Below are 25561 nucleotides of genomic sequence, written 5' to 3' on the forward strand. Positions count from 1 at the left end.
AAAAATCTAATTTAATGCAACTTTACTCTGTATTTCCCCAATATAATGTTTTTTCTCTCTGCTGTTTGTTCCCTCCCTCCCATCCCTAGAATGTTTGCTTCTTAAATATTTCTACTAAGAACATAGGGTAATCAAATAATTAGGCCTGAAATACCAATCTCTTAACTAACTTAGTCTCTATTAGAAAAATGTCTTTTATTCAGTGCAACAATTGTGGTGCTTATATCCCAAGGCCTATCATTTGGAGATTTAAGGGTTGTCTAATTTGCCTTCAGCTGTCTGCCGTGAATAAGGAACTAATGTACCTGAAGAAGATATTATGCAAGATTCAAATAACCTCCCTTTCCTTGCAGCATCCTGTATATGTCTCCCAACTCTCACAGAGGATTCAGAAACTCAGGTATAAATGGTTTACATTGGGCTCTGGTAGAATAAGACCTGTGTCTCTGAGACAACCAGTTTCCCCAACTTTGAAGCTACCAGAAATGCAAACAAAGTGATCAATGCAATTATAGAAGAAAGTAAGAAATCGGATATCAATGTTATAATCCATCTGGGGACCAATGACCTTGCTAGAAACGATGCCCATAAAGTACTGAAAGATTTCCAAAATCTGGGAAAAAGATTAGACACATGGCAAAGACTATTGCCTTTTCAGAAGTATTACCTGTTCACGGAATGGGAAAGGAAAGGTCGTCATATAGATAACTTCAATGCCTGGCTCAAAACCCGGTATAAAGAATGTGGATTTGAATACATTGGAAGCTGGGGTCGTGTATGGAACAATAAAAGATTATATGGTAATGATGGCCTACATTTGTCAATGAAAACAAAAGAACAAAGTAATCCCACAAAAAAGAAATACAACAAGCAAAAGGGAAAACTAGTTACTGACTTGGAAAAATAGCTCACTTTATATTTTTTGTCTTTTATAATTTTAAATTTTTACATTTTTTTTTTACAATTTTACTCATAAAAATTTTTTAAGGAAAAAGTGAACTGCATCAGCAAGCCAGTCAGCATCTCTCCTACAACCTGGAGAGCGCTCGGTCTTCTCAATCACATGCAGTCACTTAGGTGTATTGTTACAAGAGACGGAATTGTCTGTAGAATTCCATCGTGTCAATTTTGTCACTCTTGGTTCCTGATGAAGCTGTTGCTAGCGAAACTTCAGCCGTAGTTGAGCCTTACCTGTAAAGTTCTCAATACCGTCTAACTCGCATGGATGTTGTCTATGAGCCTTACCTGTAAAGTGGCGTGCAACAAGGATTTCTTTTTGAGTTATATGATTCAAATGCATTGATAATAATTAACAGTACACCTAAGTGACTGCAAGTGATTGAGAAGACCGAGCGCTCTCCAGGTTGTAGGAGAGACGCTGACTGGCTTGCTGATGCAGTTCACCTTTTCCTTAAAATTTTTTTATGAGTAAAATTGTTAAAAAAATAAAAATAAAAATGTAAAAATTTAAAATTATAAAAGACAAAAAATATAAAGTGAGCTATTTTTCCAAGCCAGTAACTAGTTTTCCCTTTTGCTCGTTGTACTACATTTGTCAATGACAGGAAAGAGGAAGCTAAGTGAAAATTCAGATCATATGTTATCAGGCACTTAAACTAAGGAACGGGGGTGGCAGGAGGTGGCCAGGGAACTTGGCATGCCACCCCCAAGCAAAACAGGAGGAGGAAAGAAAAAGTAACAAAATTGATCAGTTCAAAAATGTAGAAAAGTTCACTAGGAAGAACAGATAGAAAGCTATTACTACAAATGTTCATAGTCTGGGTAACAAAATCCTGGATTTGCAGGCCCTAATGGGGGAGGTAGACTTGGACATTGTTGCAGTTACAGAGACATGGTTCACCAATTCTCATGATTGGGATATGGCCATCCTGGGCCATATCCCAATCTAAGAAAGAATGCTAAGAAAGAATAGAGAGGACAGAAAAGGAGTAGCTCTTTGTCAAAAACAGTATCCAAGCAACTGAATTGCAAGGAACATGGGACAGAGAAGAAGCATTGTGGACCATCTTAAAAAAAGATGGTACTTCCATTTTTATTGGTGTGGTCTACAGGCAACTGACTCAAACAGAAGAACTGGACATAGAAGACATCCAAAAGGTGGGAAAGAAGGGTGTTGCTCATTGGAGACTTTAATCTGCCAGATGTGGATCGGTGTATCCCTTCTGCAAAATCTCCGAGAAGTAGAGAGAAAGTGGTTGCCCTTCAAGGGCCTCTGTTCAAACAAATGGTAATGGAACCCATGAAAAAGGGAATGATACTCGATCTAGTGCTTACTAATGGTGGTAATGTCTCAGATGTTCAGGTAGGAACTCACTTGAGCAGCAGTGATCATCAGATGATATGGGTTGATTTTGCAAATAAGATGCAGAGAAGACACACAAAGTCCTGGGTTTTGAATTTCAAAAATACAGACTTTATTGAAATGGTGACATACCTGGAGAAAGAAATGGAAGATGGGAGAAAATGGGTGAGGTGGAACCAACAGTGGGCCAAGTTAAAAGGAGCTATTACAAAAGCTATATGTTAGAAAAGTAAACGAGTAAGAGGAAAAAGAAACAGATCTGGTTTGCTAAGGAAGTGGCTGAAAAAAAGGCAAAAAGAACAGCATTCAAGAAGTGTAAAGGAGCCCAAAAATAGGAACATAGGGAAGAATATCTGTTAAAACTGAGGGAGACGAAGAAAGAATTGACAAGCAAAAGGTCAAGCGGAAAAAGGATGGCCAAAGAGGTAAAGCGAGGAGACAAACATTTTTCAGATATATCAGTGAAAGAAGGGAGGTCAGAAGTGATATAGTATAATTGAAATGTGACAAGGAGCAATGTTTGGAGAGTAACAAAGAAATGGCAGAAATATTAAACAAATACTTCAGTTTGGTATTCACTGAAGAAGACCCTGGAGAAGGCCAATTGCTAATTAACAAGATCTTAGATGGGGATGGAGTAGACAAAACTCCATTTACAGAAGATAATGTATGGGAGGAGCTAGGCAAACTGAAAGCGGACAAGGCCATGGGGCCGGATGAGATACACCCCAGGATACTGATAGAGCTGAAAGATGTGCTGGCGGGTCCACTGAAGGATCTGTTCAATAGATCCCTGGAAATGGGAGTGGTGCTGCAGGATTGGAGAAGAGCAGTGGTGGTCCTGCTTCACAAGAGTAGTAGCAGAGAGGAGACAGGAAACTATAGGCTGGTTAGCCTCACCTCAGTGGTAGGAAAGTTAATGGAGACTCTGCTGAAGGAAAGGATAGTGAACTACCTACAATCTGGTGGATTGTTGAACCCAGGTCAACATGGATTTACCAGAGAGAGGTCCTGTCAGACAAATCTTATTGATCTTTATGATTGTTTGTTTGACTAGAGAATTGGATTGAGTAAAAGCGCTAGATGTGATCTACTTGGATTTCAGCAAAGCTTTTGATATGATCCCACATAAATAAAACGAGAAGCTTGAGAGTAAGCACTAAGGTGGTGGTGTGGATTTCAAACTGGTTGACTGATAGCGTAATGGTAAATGGATCCTATTGTGAAGAGAGAACAGTGTTAAGTGGAATGCCACAGGGATCTGTGTTGGGAACGGTTCTGTTCAAAATCTTTGTGAGTGACACTGTGGAAGGGATAGAAGGTAAAGTTTGCCTATATGTGGATGATACTAAGATCGGACACACTTGAAGGAATAGAGAGACTGAAAAGTGATGTAAGAAAGCCGGAAGAGTAGTCGAAGATTTAGCAGCAGGGATCCAGTGCCAAGAAATGCAGTGTCATGCGTCTGGGGTGCAGTAATCCAAAAGAGCTGTATGTTATGGGGATGTAAAACTGATGTGCACGGACCAGGAGAGAGATCTTGGGGTAATATTGTCTGGAGATCTGAAGATGGTGAAACAATGTCACCAGGTAATATCTAAAGTCAGAAGAATTCTGGGCTGCATAGAGAGAGGAATAACCAGAAAGAAAAAGGAGGTGATAATGCCTTGTACTGATTCTTGGTGAGGCCTCATTTGGGAGGACTGTGTTCAGTTCTGGAGTCCGTATCTGAAGGGGATAAAGACAGGAAGGAGGTGGTCCAGAGAAGAGCAACCAAAATGGTGTGAGATCTGTATCAGAAGACCTCTGAGGAGAGGCTGAAGGATCTGAATATATATACCCTGGAAGAGAGGGGGTGCAGGCGAGATATGATACTGACCTTCAGATACCTGAAAGATTTTAATGATGCACAATCGTCAAACCTTTTCCGTTGGAAAGAAATCAGTAGAACTAGGGTTTACAAAATGAAATCAAGCAGGATAACTCAGAACCAACGACAGGAAATATTTCTTTATGGAGAGGGTGGTGGATGCCTGGATTGCCCTTCTGGAGGAGGTGTTGAAGACACAAACTGTGAAAGAATTCAAAGGGGCATGGTAGATTGCGCTGTCTACTACCACCAATGTTTTTCTTTTGGGACCGGTGGACAAGGAGGAGAGAGGAAATGCTTCATCCATTACCACCAATGTTTTTCTTCCGTGAAGGGCATAAAGGAGAAGGGAAATGCATCATCCATTGCTAGCAATGCTTTTGTTTTAAAAGGATCCCTGGCCTCCTGAGGCAGTTTAGCCAAGTTTTGCCAATTCCACGGCAGGGGCCAAATTTTGCAGCCCTTAACATAGCCACACAATTGCGGGAGACTGGGGGCCCTGATCATATGGATTGTATGTTTTTCACTACTAATGTAAGATCACAACAAAATTTCATGCAACCCTCAGGTTTTCAAGATATCCACGATGAATATGCATATGAGAGATTTGCATGCATTTCTCCATTGTATGCAAAATTTCAATCATATTCGTTATAGATATTCTGAAAACCTGGCCCGTTGATAAGGGCCAGAGCTGGCCACCCCTATTCTAGAACATACTTTCTGTTCAAAGAGGCCCACCTCCCGTACATGGAAATCTTGGTATTATTTAAATGTCTCTATCTTTTCCTCCCTATCTTGCCATTCCTCTAGAGCAGAGCTTTCCAAACTTTTCATGTTGATGACACACTTTTTAGACAAACATAATTTCGGGACACAGTAATTAGTCTACAAGCAAACCGGAAGTTAAAGGTTAAATGAACGAAATGTATTTCGACAATTTATGTATGTTTCCTTAAATATATACATAATAAAATGTTTCACAACACAACATATCTTGTGAAAACCTTTCGTTTATATTAAAAATATATAATATTCCAAGATTAATGTTATTGTTATAATTTATGAGTAACAATAATAAAACAAAGTTATTGTGTTATTCAATTTACCTCTTTAATGAGATATATGAGCTTGATGGGATGAACACAGCTTTTGAATATTTGGTGTTAATAAAAAAGTCCAAAGGGTCTTCTGCATAATTTTAAAAAGCTGGCCAGTTTCACACTATATAATTATTTGATAGCCTCATTCAACTAATTCTATATGGCTATGAGAGTGAAATCTGGAATATATAGGAAGGGACAGAATGTCAATATAAATCCTGCACCTCCAGTTCTGTAACTCTGTGCATCCACTGAAATTCCCCCAAACAATGGAGCTTGGATGTTTCCCTTACAGCTCATCATACTAAAAGATATTTTCAAATGCTGGTGTCACCTCACAGTAACAGCAGCACAAACACCTTCCACTGCCAGGCACATTGTGAACTAAAATAAAACCTCGCAAAAAAGACACTCAAAATCTATACTGCAATCCCATTGTAACATAACAGTAATAACACCAAGGTCTCAAACAACAATAACCCTACCTGTGAAAAAGCATGGGTAAATATTACACTGGGTCCTAGAATACCAATACACCACCTATTGAGGAAACAAAACAAACCTGATTGCTATAGATCCCTATGCTAGCAGAATCTCTCATCATGGTCACACACACAGAGCAGAGACAGACCCTCACCAAATACAGAATACAAAATAAAGGAGCACAAATTAGACAAAAACTGAAATGGAAACCCCAAGAAGCCAGACTCTGTGTATTAACAATGGAAAAACAGAACCACCATTCCTCATAAAACAAACAAAATCAAGAAACATAAAGCATCAGTTATAATAGTAAAACCATACTAATAAAATAATATTTTAAAACTACTGATAAATAGAATTTCTATTAATTAAAATCATATACATTTTTTACAATTTCCCAGAGGTTATCCTCTCTCACACAGACTCACATGTCCATTCTCTCACACATACACTGTCACATACATACACATTCAGGCTCTTATACCCACCATAACCTCTCGCTCTCACAGACACTGACACACTCTCAAGCTCTAAGACACTCTCTCCCCCTCCACACACACACCACACACAAACTCTTACTCCCCTGGATTTTCTCATACACACTCTCTCTGGCTCCCTCACATACACACAAACACACACACACCCAGGCAAGTTCCCAGTCATTCTCACACACTAAAACTGACCCCCAGGCAGGCTCCCATTCATTTTCACACCACTCCCTCACCATCCCCCAGGCAGGCACCCATCCATTCACACACATACACCCCCAGGCAGGCACCCATTCATACACATGCACACACTAAAGGCAGACCCCCTCTCTTTCTTTTGCCAGCAACCTCGGAGCCTCTCTCATTCCTCTGCTGCCACTGATGCCGCATGGCTATTGGGGAGGAGCTGATTGCTGCTATTGGCACTGAAGCCCATTCTGCTGCCTCCTCTGTGCAGGCCCTGTGGGTTTCCAGTTCCTCCATGTTGATCTCGTACATTGTGAGATCCGCATAGAGAAAGTGCTACTCTTGACATTAACAAAGATTACATGTGCCAATCAGTAAAAAGTAATTTATTTCTTTTTTTTTTTTTTACCTTTGCTGTCTAATCTTAGTTTTCTAATTGGTTGGTCCCAGGCTTTTTTGTTCCACCTCCCCTTTCCTATTTTTTTGCCAATTCATTTCATATTGTCTTTTTTTCTATTTCTTTTCTCTCCATCTATCTTCTTCCCTCAAACATAAAGTCAGGTTCTCATTCTCACATGCTTTCTCTCTCTCTCACACACACACACAGGCTCTCATTCTCACATGCTCTCTCTCTCATACAATCATTCATACACAGTCTCTCTCTTGCACATGCTGTCTGACTCTCACACACCCAGGCTCTCTCTCACTCCCACATGCTGTCTTGCTCATGCACAGGCTCTCACTGTCACATGCTGTCTCTCTCACACACACACACAGGCTCTCACATGCTGTCTCTGCAAACATTGAGATCCTCACTCCCACACCCAGTCTCTCAACTCACACAGGCACCCAATCTCTCAACTCATCTCATACACGCACACAATCTCTCAATTCAGCTCATACAGGCACCCAATCTCTCAACTCAGCTGAGCTCATACAGGCACCCAATCTCTCAACTCAGCTAATACACGCACTCTACGGGCCCTCAGCCTCTCTCTTACCTCTGGGCCTCTTCACGGGTCGCTGCAGGATCGGCTCTGCAGCGGCCCTGATCTTCTCGGGCCGATCCGATCCGCGGTGGGGGCCCTGCTACCGGGCCTCTTCTCGCCCGCTGCAACAACGCGGCTCCTCTTCTGCACGCGGCTGCTTCATCTCCTTCCTGCCCGTGCGGCTCCGGCAACATTTTTCTTCCGGGGCCGCGTGGGCAGGAAGGAGGCGGAGCACCTGCACGTTTAGACGTGCCCTTTTTCTTCGGGCCGTGGTGACGTGAACTCACCACGGCCTTACCGATCTTCCGGCTGTGTGTGCCTGCACACTCAGCCGCCAGTGGGATGAGCTCCACCGGCGGCCGCATTGGCTCCCACTTGCTGGTGTGTCACGTGCACCGGGCTTGCGTGGCACACCTCAGGCGACACACCAAAGTGTCGCGACACACACTTTGGAAAGCTCTGCTCTAGAGTATATATGTTTAGATCTTTAAATCTGTTCCGATATGCTTTAGATTGAAGACTAATAACCATTTTAGTAGCCACCATCTGGACCAATTCCAACCGGTTTATATCCTTTTGAAGGTGCAGCCTCCAGAAGTGTACACAGTATTCCAAATGACATCTCATCTGAGTCTTATAAAGGGACAATATTGTCTCCTCCTTTTGTACTGCCCCCAGATTCCACACTACTTTTGTGGTTAGAAGAATTTCACCTCCTATACTGTACCTTTCTTTGGGGTTTTTCTATCCTAAATATATGATTCTGCAATTTTTAGTATTAAATCACAGTAGTCCAACTCTAGACTATTCTTTGAACTTCTTGCGTTCTCTCCTCATGTTTACCACTCCTTCATGATTGTCTACCCTGTTGTAGATTTTGGTATCATCCGCAAAAATCAAATCTTTCCCAACAATCCTTCCGCAGTGTCACGAGAATGTTGAAAAGAACTAGTCCAGGGACTGATCCCTGCAGCATACATCTAATAACACGCCTCTCTTCGGAGTGAACTCCATTTATCACTGCCCTTTGTCGCCTTCCATTCAACCAGTTTCTAACCCAGTCAGTCACTTTATTGCCCATACCAGGGGTGTTTCGCCCCACTCGCGGGGGCTGCCTCAGGGGCTGTATAAATAATCAGTTAAGCATGTGTAGACAGTCTTATTACCATACCATTTTCTTCTGGAAAAGTATAATTGAAGTGTAGAAATTAATAATGTAATGTGGACTTCCACACGAAGTGTGATGTCACCAGTAAATAACCCTGTAATTGCTGTTGACTCCGAATCTGATATACCCACTAAGTCTCAAATAACCAGCTGCAATAGTGGGAATATCAGTTTCGGAGTCAACAGCAATTACAGGTTTATTTACTAGTGACATTACACTTCGTGTGGAAGTCCACATTACATTATAAATTTCTACACTTCAATTATACTTTTCCAGAAGAAAATGGTATGGTAATAAGACTGTCTACACATGCTTAACTGATTATTTATACAGCCCCTGAGGAAGCCCCCGCAAGTGGGGCGAAACTCGGCCTGAGTCTGGCAATTTGTGAATTGGATTTTTATGTCTCCTTAATAAAGTTTTTCAACGGACATTCTTAGGCATCTATTTTTTGGTGTTTCCCTCACGGCTTTTTTAGATCACCTACCTCCTTGTTTTATTAATCCATACCAGGGGTGTGCAGTTTATTTATAAGTTGCCTATGTCGAAGACCTGTCGAAGGCCTTACTGAAATCCAAGCACACCTACATCTTGTTCTCTCCTCTGATCAGTGGCATAGCAAGGGTCTCCGGTGTATGGGGGCCAATATATTTGTGTTGCCTCCCCGTGTCTCCCCCCTCCCTTTCCACTACCACAACCATCTTCCTTGTAGCAATGCTCAAGGTCACAGAAACAGCAGACATTTCAAATAACAGCCTCTTCTAGCTTTCTACCTGCATGCAGCTGAAAAGAAATACAAAAAGAAGCCCCTGGGTCCCCCCCTACAGCCCAGGGGCTTTGACTCCCACCCCCACTCCATTCCTCACTACGCCACTGCTGCTGATCTAACTTTCTGATCACCTAGTCAAAGAAATTGATCAGAGTAGTCTGACAAGACTTACCTCTAGTAAAACCATGCTGCCTTGGATCTTGCAAGCCATTGGATTCCCACCCCAGAGGTCAGATTAACTGACCTATAGTTCCCAGCCTCCTCCTTACTTTCACTTTTGTGAAGAGGAATCAAATATGCCTGCTCCAGTCCTAAGGAATATTCCTAACTCTAAAGAAGAATTGAAAAGTTCAGCCAGTGGAGCTGCCAGAGAGGCCGATACAATACAGTGCGCTCAGCCGAGCGCACTTTTAACCCACTGTCGGATGCATGTTAAATAGGCGCTAATCCACCCCTAATGCAATAGGGAATTAGCGCCTATTTAACGTGCGTCGGACGCGGAGTGAATGAGTTAGTGCTCATCACATGCAAATGCATGTGAATGAGGCTATTACTCATTCACTCCAAATGCAAAAAGATAAATGTGCGTCTCAGACGCTGAAAAGTCAGCGCCCACTTTCCGTGAATATTTTTGCATCGGCCCCAGAATTTGCCTGTTATCTTAATACTCTTGTAAGTATCCCACTTAGCCCCATTGCTTTATCTCCTTTTAGTTAGTTCTTCACAAACATACTTTTCTGAAAATCAGTTGAAGTTTACTTCACTTCCAATCCTATTTGTTTGTTTTATGTGGTCCTGCTCCTGGCCTTTTTTGCAGGGAACATCAAACAGAAATATTTGTTAAGCAATTCCATTTTTTCCTCATCAGCCTCTACATATTCATTCTCTTCACCTCTGAGTCTGACAGTGCCAGTATTGTATTTATTTATTTTATTGATTTTTGTTTTTGCTAACATATCTAAAAATCTTTGTTACCCCCTTTTTACCATATTTGCTGATTTATCCCAGGATAAGCAGGATGCTAGTCCTCACATATGGGTGACGTCAGTAATGGAGCTCTATACGGAAAAACGTCTGTCAAAGTTTCTAGAAACTTTTGACTGGTACAGTGTGCCCACTGAGCATGCTCGGCATGCCATGATATTCTCAGCCACAGGGGTCTCCTTTCAGTCTTCTTTTTTCCGCGAAGCCGTTAGCCTCGCAGTTTTAGGAGTCCTGTATGGTGATTTTTCACCTTATAAAAAAGTTATTAAAAACACGAAAAAACTTCGACACCGCAGGGGTCTCCCATTTTTTTTACCATCGCGGTAAGTTTTTCTCCTTTTTCCGACGGTTCTGTACCATTCCTTTTAGCCTGAAAGTCGTCGAAGGCTGTCCGACTTCACAATGGCTACGGGCTTTAAAAAATGCCCGATTTGTTGCCATACCATGTCCATTACGGACCCACACTTAGAGTGTGTTCTCTGTCTCTGTGGAGAACACGATGTCCTAACATGCCGAAATGCGCCGAGATGATGCCGAAGGGCAGAAGACTCCGGATGGAGAAGATGGAGCATTTGTTCCACTTAAAGTTAATGCCATCAACATTGACGTACACGCGGTCGTCTCCGGCTGGAGCGATCCGTAAGGTCGTCCTCAAGAAACGAAGACCGGATGAAGTGGGGGATCGTCTGTCACCAACCCCATCTAAGTCCTCGATAAAATCGACGTCTGTCATCGAAGAGCACTGAGCACAAGCAGAAGCATCGGAGGCCTCACGATTCCGAGACCGATCCGATATCCGCTGGTCCATCGACGGATCCAGGATGAGCACCAAAGAAACTTCAGAGGGATGATGCGATGCCAACACCTTCCACCCCGAGGCATTCCCCACCAACATCGGTGCTGGGAACTGTACCTCCACAGGGCCCTGCGGAGGTACCGGTATCGCCTTCACTGCCTCCCCCATAGCTGCTCTGGTCTCACCAGCTATGCGGGCAGAACTGGACGGCTATATCCGCCAGGCAGTTCGGGATGTGCTCCTCGACATGCCTCCGATGCCAGCACCGACTCAGCCATCGAGGCCAGTGCCATCGCCAGTACTGTCTCCATCGCCGGTCCCATCGACACCAGTACCAATGCCATTACCGGTTCCATCGTCAATTCCATCGATGCCGATGCCCGATTTTATCTTTTTTTGCGCCGATTTTAGCAAAACTAGATACACTTATCGGTGCTATTCCGGTGAAACCTCAGGAAATACCACCGAGGGGAGAAGATATTACTGGAGAATCTCCGATGCCAGAGCCAATCCCAGGACCATCGGGGGTCCCACGCCCACTTCCACCACTATCCCCATTGTTCCCAGTGAAACCCAGGGAACATCCATCGATGCCAAACGTGCCTATGCCTTCTACACCTCTACAACCGCATACACCTGATACATGGGATGATACTGCCACTGATACCTCCTCAGAGGAAGTCCTCTTGGAACCATCTCCTCCAGAGGAAAGACGAAAATCCCCTCCTGAGGACCTGTCCTTCTCCAACTTTATTAAAGATATGGCTGACACCAGGCAAAAGACCCTGGAAGTGTTGCAGTTCGTGGACCACCTAAGGAGGTGTTAGCAATACCGATTCACGAAGTCCTTGTGGAATTATTACACAGGTTATGGGAGCATCCTTGCTTCATGCCTCCAGTGAACAAGAGGACCGATGCAACATACTTGGTCCAACACATCCCAGGCTTCTAGAAGACTCAACTACCTCACCAGTCAGTAGTAGTTGAGTCAGCACAGAAAAAAATCAAAGAGAATAAAATCTCATTCTTCAACTCCACCAGGTAAAGATAGTAGGTTCCTAGACAACATTGGTAGGAAAATGTTTCAGGGATTTATGTTACTTTCCAGTATTGCGTCCTACCAATTATATATGACGCAATACCAGCGTAACCTATAGAAACAGATGCAAGAACTCTCTGAAACTCTCTCAGGATTCTTTTTCTTCTGTAATTCATAAAGGCCTGGAGGCGGGCAAGCACGAAGTTCGTGCAGCATACGACAGTTTTGAAACTTCATCACGAATGTCGGCCACAGGTATAAGTACTCAAAAATGGGCCTGGCTCAAGGCCTCAGACCTGAGACCAGAAATACAGGAGAAACTGACTGATCTCCCGTGTGTAGGGGACAATCTCTTCAGAGATAAGGTTAAGGAAGCGGTTTCCCTCCTAAAGGAGTACTCAGAAACCCTAAAACAACTATCTTCTGCACCTCAAGAGTCTCAAACACCATCAAGAAGACTCCCAAGGAAAGAGTCCAAATGCCCATTCTACAGGCTAAGACGTTATTATCCACCTCCTGCCCGGGGATGCTCATCCAGACCAATTCAAAGAGCACAATCTAGACAACCAAGAGAGCCTAGAGCTCAACCCCCTCCGCAAACAGGAGCAACATCGGGGTTTTGAAATTCTACCTGAGAGCAGCAGCCTGTCCACCAATCCAACCCCAAATTTGCTGGTAGGAGGTCAGATTGCTTTCTTCAAACACAATTGGTCACACATTACCACAGACCAATGGGTACTCTCTTTCACATCTCAGGGGTATCACTTGGACTTTCTCACTGTACCAAACGATACTCCACCCACCTCATTTTGGACAGTAAACAACCAATCCACACTTCTACAAACAGAATTATCCACCCTTCTGAGAGCCAGGGCCGTGGAACCAGTTCCCCGGCCTCAGCAGGGCAGAGGATTCTACTCCCGTTATTTCCTCATTCCAAAGAAAACAGGAGGCCTACGTCCCATCCTCGACCTCAGAAATCTCAACAAATTTCTAAGAAAAGAAAAATTCAGGATGGTTTCTTTGGGCACCATGTTACCTCTTCTTCAAAAGGGAGATTGGCTCTGTTCTCTGGATCTTCAAGATGCTTACCCTCACATTCCAATATTCCCTCCTCATCGCAAATATCTACGATTCCTAGTAGGAAGTCAACATTTCCAGTACAAGGTGCTACCTTCAGTCTTGCCTCAGCACCTCGAGTGTTCACAAAGTGCCTGGCAGTGGCAGCTGCTCACCTGCACAAGCAGGGCGTGCATGTGTTTCCTTACCTAGACGACTGGCTCATCAAACGCCAGACAAGGCAAGGAGCTCTCTCAAACTCACAATAACTCTACTCCATTCCTTGGGATTCCTCATCAACTACCAGAAATCCCACTTCACACCATCTCACCTGTTACAATTCATCGGAGCAGAATTAAACACCATGACAGCAAAAGCTTTCCTTCCAAAAGACCGTGCACAGACACTCGCCTTGTTAGCAGGCTCTCTACATGCACGGACACAGGTGACAGCTCATCAATGCCTCACTCTCCTGGGTCACATGGCCTCCACAGTTCACGTCACTGCTATGGCCAGATTAGCCATGAGGCTCACACAATGGATACAGGCCATTCAACCGCTTTCTTAACCAATTCAAGTAACTCAGCAACTATGATCCTCGCTCCTATGGTGGACAACCATGAACAACTTGCTCAAAGGCCTACCTTTCCAACAACCAATTACGCAAGTGACGTTAACCATAGATGCATCCACCTTAGGCTAGGGAGCACACATTGGTCATCTGCAGACCCAAGGTACTTGGACAAAACTCGAAGCTACATTTCAGATAAACTTCCTAGAGCTTCGAGCTATACGTTATGCGCTGCATGCGTTCAAGGACTGCCTTTTCCACAAGACAGTTCTGATACAAACAGACAACACAGTAGCTATGTGGTACATCAACAAACAGGGAGGTATGGGCTCATATCTCCTTTATCAAGAAGCAGCACAGATTTGGGACTGGGTCCTAACACACTCGATGCTTTTAAGGGCCACTTATCTAGCAGGAATTCACAATGTAGTGGCGGATCACCTGAGTCGTCAATTCCAACCTCACGAATGGTCTCTGGATCCAGAAGTGGCAACCAAGATCTTCCACAGTTGGGGCCATCCAACAGTAGACCTCTGCATCACAAATAAATTACAAAGTGGACAATTATTGCTCCCTGTTCAAGCAGAGAAACCGCTTACCCAGGGACGCCTTTGCTCGCCACTGGAACTCGGGCCTGCTGTGTGCGTATTCTCAGATACCGCTAATAACCAAAACTCTAGTGAAGCAACAACAGGACAAGGGGTCCATAATACTCATAGCCCCATATTGGCCTCGACAAGTATGGTTTCCCATACTTCTAGACCTCTCAATCAGAGACCCAATTCACCTGGGCACAGCACCCACTCTCATAACTCAAGATCAGGGCAGGTTGCGCCATCCCAACCTTCAATCCCTATCCCTCACAGCGTGGATGTTGAAAGCTTGATTCTACAACCTCTCAATCTTTCAACTAACATAGAAATGACAACAGAAGAAGACCAAACGGCCCATCCAGTCTGCCCAGCAAGCTATGCACTTTTTTTTTTTTAATTTCTCTCATACTTCTGTTACTCTTGGCTCTTAGTAACCTTTTGGTTCTATTTCCCTTCCACCTGCACCATTAATGTAGAGAACAGTGTTGGAACTGCATCCAAATGAATATCTACAATAGTTAGGGATAGTAACCGCCGCAATAAGCAAGCTACACCCATGCCTTTGTTTACCCAGACTATGTAACTCAGTCCTTGTTGGTTATTGTCTGTATATAGATCCACCTTTCTACATTCCCCCTGCCGTTGAAGCAGAGAGCTATGCTGGATATGCGTGAAGTATCAGACTTTCTCCCCTGCCGTAGAAGCAGAGAGCTATGCTGGATGTGTGTTGAAAGTGAAGTATCAGACTTTCTCCCCTGCCGTAGAAGCAGAGAGCTATGTTGGATATGCGTGAAGTATCAGACTTTCTCCCCTGCCGTAGAAGCAGAGAGCTATGCTGGATGTGTGTTGAAAGTGAAGTATCAGACTTTCTCCCCTGCCGTAGAAGCAGAGAGCTATGTTGGATATGCGTGAAGTATCAGACTTTTTCCCCTGCCGTAGAAGCAGAGAGCTATGTTGGATTTGCTTGAAGAATCAGACTTCTCCCCTGCCGTTGAAGCAGAGAGCTATGCTGGATATGCATTGAAAGTAAAGTATCTGGCTTATTTAGTTTGGGGTAGTAACTGCCGTAACAAGCAAGCTACTCCCCGCTTTTTGTGAATGCAAATCCTTTTTTTCCACACTTCCTCTTGCTGTTGAAGCTTAGAGCAGTGTTGGAGTCGCATTAACTGTGTGTATGTTTATTGAATAAGGGTATAATCTCCAGGCAGTAGCCGTCATTCCCGTGAGCCACCCACTCTTCATTCACGTCCTCTAGACTTGGTCGATCCACAGTGTTTATCCCATGCCCCTTTGAAGTCCTTCACAGTTCTGGTCTTCACCACTTCCTCCGGAAGGGCATTCCTCAAGTGCTTGTAGCTTCATGTAAACCCTCCACTCGAAAGAACTATCGTGCTAAATGGAAAAGGTTTACCGCGTGGTGCACACAAAACAGTGTTGACCCTTTTTCCTGCACTACATCATCTTTATTAGACTATCTATGGCATCTCTCAGATTCTGGTCTCCAGACCTCATCTGTAAGAGTACATTTAAGTGCAATCTCAGCTTATCACAATACCGTTGTGGATGCACCAATATCAGTACAACCCCTCATTAGTAGATTTATGAGAGGTTTAATTCAACTTAAACCTCCACACTGACCACAGGTCACAGAATGGGACCTTAATGTGATCTTAACGAGACTCATGCGTTCTTCTTTTGAATCCATGGATTCCTGTGATTTTAAATTTCTCACTTGGAAGACTATTTTCTTAATAGCATCACATCTGCAAGAAGGGTTAGCGAGTTACAAGCACTTGTCACATACTCACCCTACACAAAATTCCTACATGATTGAGTGGTACTCCGTACACATCCAAAATTTCTACCCAAGGTAGTTACGGAATTCCACTTGAATCAATCCATCATCTTACCTACTTTCTTCCCAAAACCACACACTCAAGGAGAGAGAGCTTTACACACCTTGGACTGCAAACATGCGCTTGCATACTACTTAGATCAACTTGCAGCCCATAGGAAATCCACCCAGCTCTTTGTTTCTTTTGACCCAAACAAACCTGGAAAAGTGGTGGGCAAGCAAACTCTATCTAATTGGCTTGCAGATTGTATTCAGTTTTGTTATGAAAAAGTAGGCCTTCCTCTCCAGGGACAAGTAAAGGCTCACTCAGTAAGAGCAATGTCAATTTCAGTAGCACATTATCGCTCAGTGCCAATTCTTGACATATGTAAAGCAGCAACATGGAGTTCTCTTCACACCTTTGCGGCTCACTACTGTCTCGACAAGGAAAGACGACAAGATTCAGCCTATGGACAATCTGTCTTAAAGAACTTGTTTCCAGCATGATCCAACTCCTTCCACATCCAACCTTTCGTGATTTCAGGCTGCCTCATTTTTTTTCCCAACAGTACACCAGTTGTTGTGCCTGTTGCACAAGTTGTACACTGTTGGTCTGATACAAGAATGACTCAGCCTGTAGCTTGCTAATCACCCATATGTGAGGACTAGCATCCTGCTTGTCCTGGGATAAAGCAAAATTGCTTACCTTGTAATAGGTGTTATCCCAGGACAGCAGGATGTAGTCCTCACGAAACCCACCCGCCACCCCGCGGAGTTGGGTTCGATACGTTTTAATATTTTATTTTTTGGCTCATTGCTACAAACTAGACTGAAGGGAGACCCCTGTGGCTGAGAATATCATGGCATGCCGAGCATGCTCAGTGGGCACACTGTGCCAGTCAAAAGTTTCTAGAAACTTAGACAGAAGTTTTTCCGTATAGGGCTCCATTACTGATGTCACCCATATGTGAGGACTACATCCTGCTGTCCTGGGATAAGACCTATTACAAGGTAAGCAATTTTGCTTTTTCTTCCATTTGCATTTGTCTACTCTCCCAGCTTCTTAGCTTTTCCAGATATTGTCACCCCTGTCTTCCTCTTTCTGTGATCTCTTGTAGTTTATGAACGTTCACCTTTTTTTCATTACCTTTTCAGCTATTCTTTAGAAAACCTTATTGGCTTCTTACCTCTTTCCTTTATTTTCCCATGTAACCCACCCCGAACCTTGGAGGGATAGAATTTTAAATAAATAAATAATACTTTCCTAACAAAAAGTTTAGTTGCCCTTACATTATCTCTATTTTTGCCGACTGTTGTTCTACTTTCCCCTAAATTTTCCCATTCAGCTAATAACTCATTGCTCCCTCATTTTTAACGGTTTTCCCGAAGTCTAGAATCCTCATTTTTGAATGAATCATGTCCTGTGCTCTCATAATGGACCACATCATCTGGTGATCACAGGATCCTGTATGATCATCCAACATTTTATTTTATTTTATAAGTGTTTATATACCGATGAACGTTGGGAATATCTCATTGGTTCACAATAAACGAAATGTAGCAAAATGAGCTTTACAGTGAAACACAGAACAGTGAGCCTAAAATTAGGTAACAGTAAGATAATAGAACATAAAGTACAAAAGAAATAAAAAATAAATTAAAGTAGAATAATATAAACATAAAACTGATCTATTTACAAGTTATATGGCATAATATAAAATATGTATATAACATAAGTTATATGGCCTATGTTATATGGGATAAAATATAACAAATAAGAGGATAAGGGTAGATGGGCAGAGGACAAGAAGGGGGGATGAGGGGGGAAGGAGGGCGGGGGGGGGAGAATGGAAGTAGGAGGGGTGAGGGGGGGTTAAGAGTCAGTGGAGGGTGTGCTGTTAGGTGTATGCTTGTTTGAAGAGGCAGGTTTTCAGGTTCTGTTTACATTTTTTTTGGGCATGATTCTTGACATAGGGAAGAAGGGAGCTTGTTCCAAAGAGCAGGCCCAGCTAAGGAGAGTGCTCGAGCTTTAGTGGAGCCAAGCTTAGTCTGTTTGTGTGATGGAATATGTAATGTTGCTTGGTGTTGCTGTCTTGTCGGTCAGTTTGTGTTGTGAAAAGTGAGATGTTCTTTGAACCAGTGCATATTTTGGTTGTGGAGGGCTTTGTGGATAGGAGTGAGAGATTTGTACGTTATTCTTGCGGTGACTGCCCCCACTGGTAAGTATAAAGACAGGTATCCCCTCTTCCTATGTGGGTTCTGTTACCAGTTGACAGAACAGTTCTTCCTGCAGAGAATCTACGATCTCTTTGCTTCCAGAAGACACACTATCCAGGATATCCCTTTGAACATCCAGCAGGTTGAAATCTTCCTAGCAATACCGTCTTTCCTGTCATAGTAATTTTGTGAACATCTGTCCCTAAGCCTCTAGCTATTTCTTCTATCAGCGATGGAAGACTGCATATTTCACCACTATAAGTATTTCATTACCAGTTTCCGTATTAATCTACAATGCATCCTTCTTACCTTGTAAGCCCTGCAATTCTGTTTGCGTTCTCATTACTGTTTTTCTGTTTCTTTGATTTCAGATTGATGAAGGAAGAAAGCGCCAAGAGAGTGAGAAATCTGTGGACAATGATTTGGATTTTGAAAATGATGTAACTGAACTGGAAACTTTTGGAACTATTTCTGATTCCTCAAGGAAACTGAATATTGCAGCTTCTGTAGAGAGACAGCAAAATCTGACAACTATTCTGTCAGAAAAGTTAAGAGTGGAGAAGCAGGTATCATCTGATATAAGCACCAAAGCAGAGGAGGCTAGAAAGAAAGAACTTTCAGCATGTTGTGAAATTCTGGAACAGAGCAGTGCTACTTCTCCAGGTAGTGGCACTAATCTGTTATCTGCCTCATTGTTCAAAGGCTTGGAATCAACTGACACTGCAGAAGGTGATAGTTTTGAAACTGAGACCGATGCAGATGATAAACTGGTAAGCAGTGAAGGGCTGAATGCTTCCAGGAAAACTGATAACACTAAGCAAGCAATGTGCAGTCAGACTCCTCATCAAAAGATAACTTCTTGCAGCAGTGATACAGATGAAGAAAAATTAGTGATTGTTACCGGATCTGAGAAGAGCAATTCTTGTAATACAGCTAAATTATTTTCTCCTCCTAGTCCTGTAATGGATACTCCCAGATCACCTTCCCCAGTACAGATTCCACGTACAGGCCAGGTTCATGCTTGCCTGAGTTTGGAACAGAAAAAAAGTGCAGTCAGAAATCCTTCAAAAAGGTTATGTAAAGAATTTGATCCTGTGGGGCACATTTTAAAAATGCAGACAGAACTCCTAAAGCCTAGTGCCAGGAAACCCCAGGAACAGTCAGTAGGGAATGTTGATAAAAGTACTAATCTTTCACATACCCCAGCTGTGCCACTATTGGCAAAGCCCTGTGTAACCTTGCCTTCAGAACCTGGACATAATGCTGCAGAAGGTACTTCATGCTTGCCTGGAACAGCTTGGGCATCACAGTTACTTGGAGCACAAACATGTAAGTTTATTTTATTTGAAATAGTTTTTCTGCTCTTAGACCTCATTTTCATCTAGCTGCCTTAGGACAACCAGACTCCATCTTGTACAATTTCTACCATGTCAACATGGATTTCTCCAAGGGCAAGCAGGATGCTCAGTCTTCACACATGGGATGATGTCATCCGGTGAAACCCGGTGCAGAAAGAGTTCTTCAAAGCTTCTGCATCTTTCAGTATTCTTCCATGAAGCATATGCGGCCCAATCTACATTACTACAGCATGTAGTACTTAGTCGTCTTTTTTTTTTTCCATAGAGCAGATCGGTCACGGTACTTTTCAGCTCTTTGATTCCTGCTGGAAAAGTTTCTCTCCCGATTCAGGAACTGTTTTTAGCATCGTGTAGACTCTTCTTCACCCTTCTAGTGTCCTTAGATTTTTTTTTTTTTGGTCTTTTTCAAGTTTTCTTGTTTTTCACCAGCTGCACAGTACTTTGAGTGGCAACTGTCATGGTTTTTGATTTTACCATTGAGCTATGATTTTGCCTCATTAATTTTTTCACCTGATGTCACAAAAAGAAAGGTTAGCAGCTTCAAGAAGCACCCCTATGCGGATGAGTCAAGTCTTTCATGGATCCCCATGATATGTGCCCTTGGCCTGGGGGGTACTTTCTGTGTGAAAAGGTAACTTAGAGTGCATTGTTCCTAGTTGACACTCATGGAACATGAACAAGCTTTACATAGTTTGGATTACAAAAGAGCCTGGCCTTCTATCTGAAGCCCTTAGAAAGTCCACTCAACTTTTGCTTTTGACCCCAAAATACCTGGAACTGCCACTGCCAAGTGCACTCTTTCTAATTGGCTAGCAGATTGCATCTCTTATTATGCCCTGGCAGTCCTGAACCTGGAGGGGCATAACAAGGCTTACAGCATCAAAGCCATGATAGCATTGGTGGTCTACCTAAGATCAGTCTTCATGGAAGAGATGTGGCATGGAGTTCTTTCCACATATTCATATATCATTATTGTTTGGGCACAGCCGTCCCGTCATGACAGTAGATTTGGCTAGTCTATCCTGCGACGTCTTTGAAGTGTAAACCCCAGCTCTTTCCTCTAGGGCCCATTTTGTGTTCCATGCTGCTCCCGTTGCCACTGTTTCCTGGGATTTCTTTTTCATTTTTTGCATTCAGGGTAGTCTATAGCTAGAGATTCCCCATGTGTAAGGTCTGAACATCCTGCTCATCTTCATAGAAAGCAAAGTTGCATACCTGTAACAGGTATTCTCTGAGGATGGTAGGATGGCAGTCCTCCCCTTGGAATTGGTTCTTCGTTTCCTATAGCTTTGTATAGACTGATGAGGTCCTGCACAGCATGATGTTGTGGGTTGGGTGGCACATGCTCCGTGGAAGCATGCTCTCTAGAAGCTTTGAAGAAATCTTCTTGCACTGGGCTTTGTCAGATGACATCATCCCATGTGTGAGGACTGGCATTCCACTGTCCTTGGAGACCTCAGCAATAAAAGAAACCCAGCTGGCAGGCAGTAGAAGCAAGTTCTCCCTCCAGGTGAATTTTCACCAGTTATTTACCAGCTAACAATCCAAGCTATCCAGTTAAGTGTTTTTTTTGTTTTTGTTTTAATTGATCTCGGAAATAGTACAAGCAAATATGTGTTGTACTTTCTTAGAAATTTGTAAACTGTCTTTCATGTATGAAGAGAATGTTCTTGGTACTCTGAAAGGCGACTTCAGTTTTATTATTTTCTCTACACAGGGCCAGTACTAGCCAGAAGCCAATCAAGTAAATTGTTTAGATCCTCCAGTAGACTCTTCCCCCCCCCCCCCATAATAACTTGCTTGATCTTTGCTCCCAACTCCCACTTGGGAGAGAATTGGGGGGGGGGGAGGAATGGAGCACCCTAAGTACAGATTCCTTAAAAAAAAAAAAAAATTTGGTTCAATGATAAAGAATTGTTAATTCTTCAGGTTTTCTTCCGAGTGAACTTCGGTTTCTTGTCGAGGATGAATCGGAGTACATAGCGCCTGAGGAGGGGAATCTTGTGTACAAGTTATTCAGCCTAGATGACATGCTGTTAATGATCCGCAGCAGCGTGCACAAAGCAGAAACAAAGCCAAGGAATCGCAAAAAATGTATTCGAAAAGTAAGGAAGGTTTTTTTGGGGTTTTTTTTTTTTTGTCTTCTGGTGCCATTTCTCGATTGTGGGAGACTGATAAAACTCATGCTTTGCTGAATTATTAACATAAAATTAATTGGAGGATGGGGAAGTACATTTTCATGTGACAGTTGCATTGTTGATTTGTGCTTCTCTGAGACCATGAGAATTAGTCAGAGAAAGGGCATCTGATGCCTTTGAATGGCAGGTGAATCTCATACCTGCTGTTAGCGTGACACCCACTGCCACTAGTCTCGCTGTTTTTGTGACCCAATAAAACACTTAAGGCAGGGATTGGAAAACCCTGACACACACAAGACATTTGCAGTGACACACCACCACTAGTCAACTGTTACCCTGTCCTCACCTGTTGTCAAAATTCTGTGTCACCTGGTGGCATTTTCAAAATGTGTGGGCCGTCATTTCCTGACTGCATTGATCTTGTGGTACATGATTTCAGTAGAATCTGCTACTTTTGGCACATGAGCTTTGATGCAATCACTTCTGTTCAGTCATCTGGACTATTGCAATAGTCTATATATTAGTCTTCCAAAGAAGCACTTGGAAGGAATGCAATTAGTCCAGCATGCTGCGGCATTAATTCTAACGGGGATGAGTTGGACTTAGCATATTACTTCTATACTTTAAACAGTTACATTGGCTCCCGATATGTAAGAGAGTGCAGTTCAAAATTGTATTGATAGTTTTTTAAACTACTAAAATCTCCTAACTGTTGTAATCTGGTTGATGTCTTACCAAAGGTATGATCCCGGTAGAACCTTGTGATCTCAGAACACAAATCTGTTGAATGTACAGTACCTCCTTTAAGGGGTTATAAATTGCAAATAACCCATGCCACTCCCTATACCAGTGGTTCTCAACAGGTGTGTCGTGAGGTCCTGGGAGGTGTGTCGCAGGGCCAGCGGATGGCTGCCTCCTTATCAGCCCGGGTGGGAGTTGGTTGACTTCTCTTACATTAGGCCTGATGGGAGGCTCCTCTCTCACTTCCTTCTCTTCTTTCTGGCCGGGTGGGAGGCTGTTTCCTCCTTCACCCAGATCAGAGCGAGACATTGCCAGCTCCTGCTGTTCTGGGCCTGATGGGACGCAAATGTTTGTTTATTTTTTATTTATTTATTATTTTTGTTATACCGGCTTTCATGACAGGAATCACATCAAACCGGTTTACATTTAACAAAGTGTGCAAAGTTAAAAGAGAACTCAAACAACTGGAAACAAGAGCATGGTAAGGAGAGTGACAGTTACAATAAAACAGGGAAATAAATAACTGGAAACGAGAAGAGGGGAAGTTAACTGACAGCAATTATTTACAGGGTAGCAGAATTGAATCCAATATAATGAAATTTGTATAGTAAATGACATTGATAACAAGGTGATGGTGATGACGGCGAAGAGAATGGTTAGTTATTTAAATCCATTTTTGATCATGTGTTTGAGATGTCGGGTGTAGGTCTCAGTCAAGGACTGGAAAGGCTTTTCTAAAAAGCCAAGTTTTTAGCCTTTTCCTGAACGTTGGTAGGCAGGGTTCCTGTCTCAGGTCAGCTGGGATGGAGTTCCATAAATGTGGACCTGCTGTTGAGAACGCTCTGACACTGAGAGATTTATGTTGGAAGGTTTTTGCGTGTGGAACGTGAAGCGATTCTTTGTAGGATTCCCTGATGGGTCTGGCGGACGTGTGTTTTTTGAAAGGAATTTGTAAGTTGATCCGGGCGTGTTGATGTATGTTAACTTACCCTGCTGAGTCTGGGAGTGATGCTGCTAATCTCTTCACCCTGTGGAGGGTGGGGATGCTGGGAAGATGAAGGTGGAACAGAGAAGGAGTGTGGGGGGCTGCTGAGCAGCTGGGCAGGCAGGGAAATGGAATGAAGGGGGAAGGGATAATCAAGCAGGGGAGAGAGGGCGCTCAGGGAAGAGGATGTGAGGGGTCAGGAATGCTGGGCATGGATATGAGTGTGAGCGGATGATTGAAAGGGAGTAATTGGGGAAAAGTGAAGGATGACGGGGTGCAGGAGCCATAATATGTCACTTTTGGGAATATGCATTTCTTCTATCTTCATACTTTGCTTTAGTGTAGGAGAATATGTTTTTCTCTTTCGAACTCTCCAGTTTTGGACTGCATGCAGAGTTGATTTTTGAGGTTTCCATTCCAGTTTTTATCTCCACATTTGCAATTTGTGTTTTTTTTATTCTGTAGTTGGTGAAGGTCGGATCTGTAGGTGTGACTGAGGTGTGAGGTATTTTACTAGTAGGTAGGGGTTTGTATCAATCTTCTTTGTTGCGCTTTCTCATTTTCAATATGACATGCATTGGTGCTGCACTGCTGCCTTTCCTTAGGAAGGGATATTGCTGTTTGAGTTCTTGGAATTAGTGTTGCAATGGTATGGAAGGTTTGCAACACGTGTGCTGAGGGGGGGTTTTTTTGTGGTTTTTTTTTTTCAGGTTTTGTATTTAACAATGCATTTGGTAATAAGGGAGTTTGTGTTTCTGTTACTGAGAGAGCACCAGAATCATAATATCTTTTTATATAGCGAGCTGTATTTGAAATATCCTAGTTCTACTCTGCATCCTTTGTTTAGGGATGGGAGCAGGTTCCTGTGGATGCAGAGTATGTTTACATTTAGCCCCATGATGGTCAGGTGTGTAGTGTGTCACACCTGTAATCATTATCTGTTAGATATATCCCAATAGAAAAAAGGTTGAGAACCACTGGCCTTTGCTATGGAATGCTTTGCTGAGAGAGATACAGTTAATAACTGAGAGAAAGTCCTTTTAGAAAGCAAGTGAAAGCCTTTTATTTCAATGAAGAATCTGTTAATTGATCAATGTGATGTTTTTTATATTCTGGATGTTTCATATTTTTATTTGTATGTTTCTTGTTATCCATGTTGATCAATGTGTGGAGATAGCAGTGGAATATAAACGTTTTAAATAATAAATGCAAATGATCATGGATACCACAGAGCTTTTGAAAATGTAGAAAAATCTGCGTGCCAATCGTGAGCAGTCAGACCAAGGAGAATAGTGTAAGCTAGTGCAACAAAACCACAAATAGTAATATTGCTGTTTTTCTGGCAATTGGCCAAAAAGGTTGTCAAGCCATGATTTCGGACCTGATTCATTAAGGATTTTCTCCCATTCTCTGTCTATGGGAAAATATCTTGATGAATTGGGCTCTTGGCTCTTTTTAGCTCAGGTTAAAAAAAACTTTTGTGGAAGAAAGTCAGATCTTATGTTCATTGTGTTTAATGTGTAAGATGTTTAAAGGCCAGATCAAACCCCCTCACACCCTTTTTTTTCCCCCCCTTTTAACAGCAGTTCCCCATCTATGTGTTACCAAAGGTTGAATATCAAGCTTGTTATGGAGTAGAAGCACTTACTGAAAGCGAAATATGTCGCCTATGGACAGAGAGCCTGCTGCATTCTAACAGCTACTTTTATATTGGTGAGTTGCTATGTTTTTTTTTAACTTAGTTGGTACATAATATCATTAGACTTTTATCTCCTATTTCATTTCTTTTATTTAATTGATGAAATGCTTTTCTCCTTTATTTAATTGATGAAATTTATTTTTTCTTCCTTTTTCTTCTGCTCTGTTA

The 25561-nt window shown here is 42.7% G+C and overlaps 1 protein-coding gene across 6 annotated transcripts in view; it reads left to right on the top strand.

Moving 5' to 3' along the window:
• ICE2 (interactor of little elongation complex ELL subunit 2) overlaps positions 1-25561 on the top strand; it is a 158966-nt gene that overhangs the window by 62389 nt on the left and 71016 nt on the right. For 5 of the 6 annotated variants that reach the window (XR_003852373.1, XM_029574921.1, XM_029574925.1 and 2 more), the window contains 3 exons: positions 18844-19801; positions 21760-21935; positions 25278-25407. Coding sequence is in view for 5 of the 6 variants with exons in the window: in XM_029574921.1 (XP_029430781.1) it covers positions 18844-19801; positions 21760-21935; positions 25278-25407 (1264 nt within the window). In the remaining variant the exon portion in view is untranslated. The remainder of the gene's footprint in view (positions 1-18843; positions 19802-21759; positions 21936-25277; positions 25408-25561) is intronic. The other variant, XM_029574922.1, reaches the window with a different exon arrangement.

Source organism: Rhinatrema bivittatum, chromosome 13 (genome assembly GCF_901001135.1).
Source record: "Rhinatrema bivittatum chromosome 13, aRhiBiv1.1, whole genome shotgun sequence".
NCBI lineage: Eukaryota > Metazoa > Chordata > Amphibia > Gymnophiona > Rhinatrematidae > Rhinatrema > Rhinatrema bivittatum.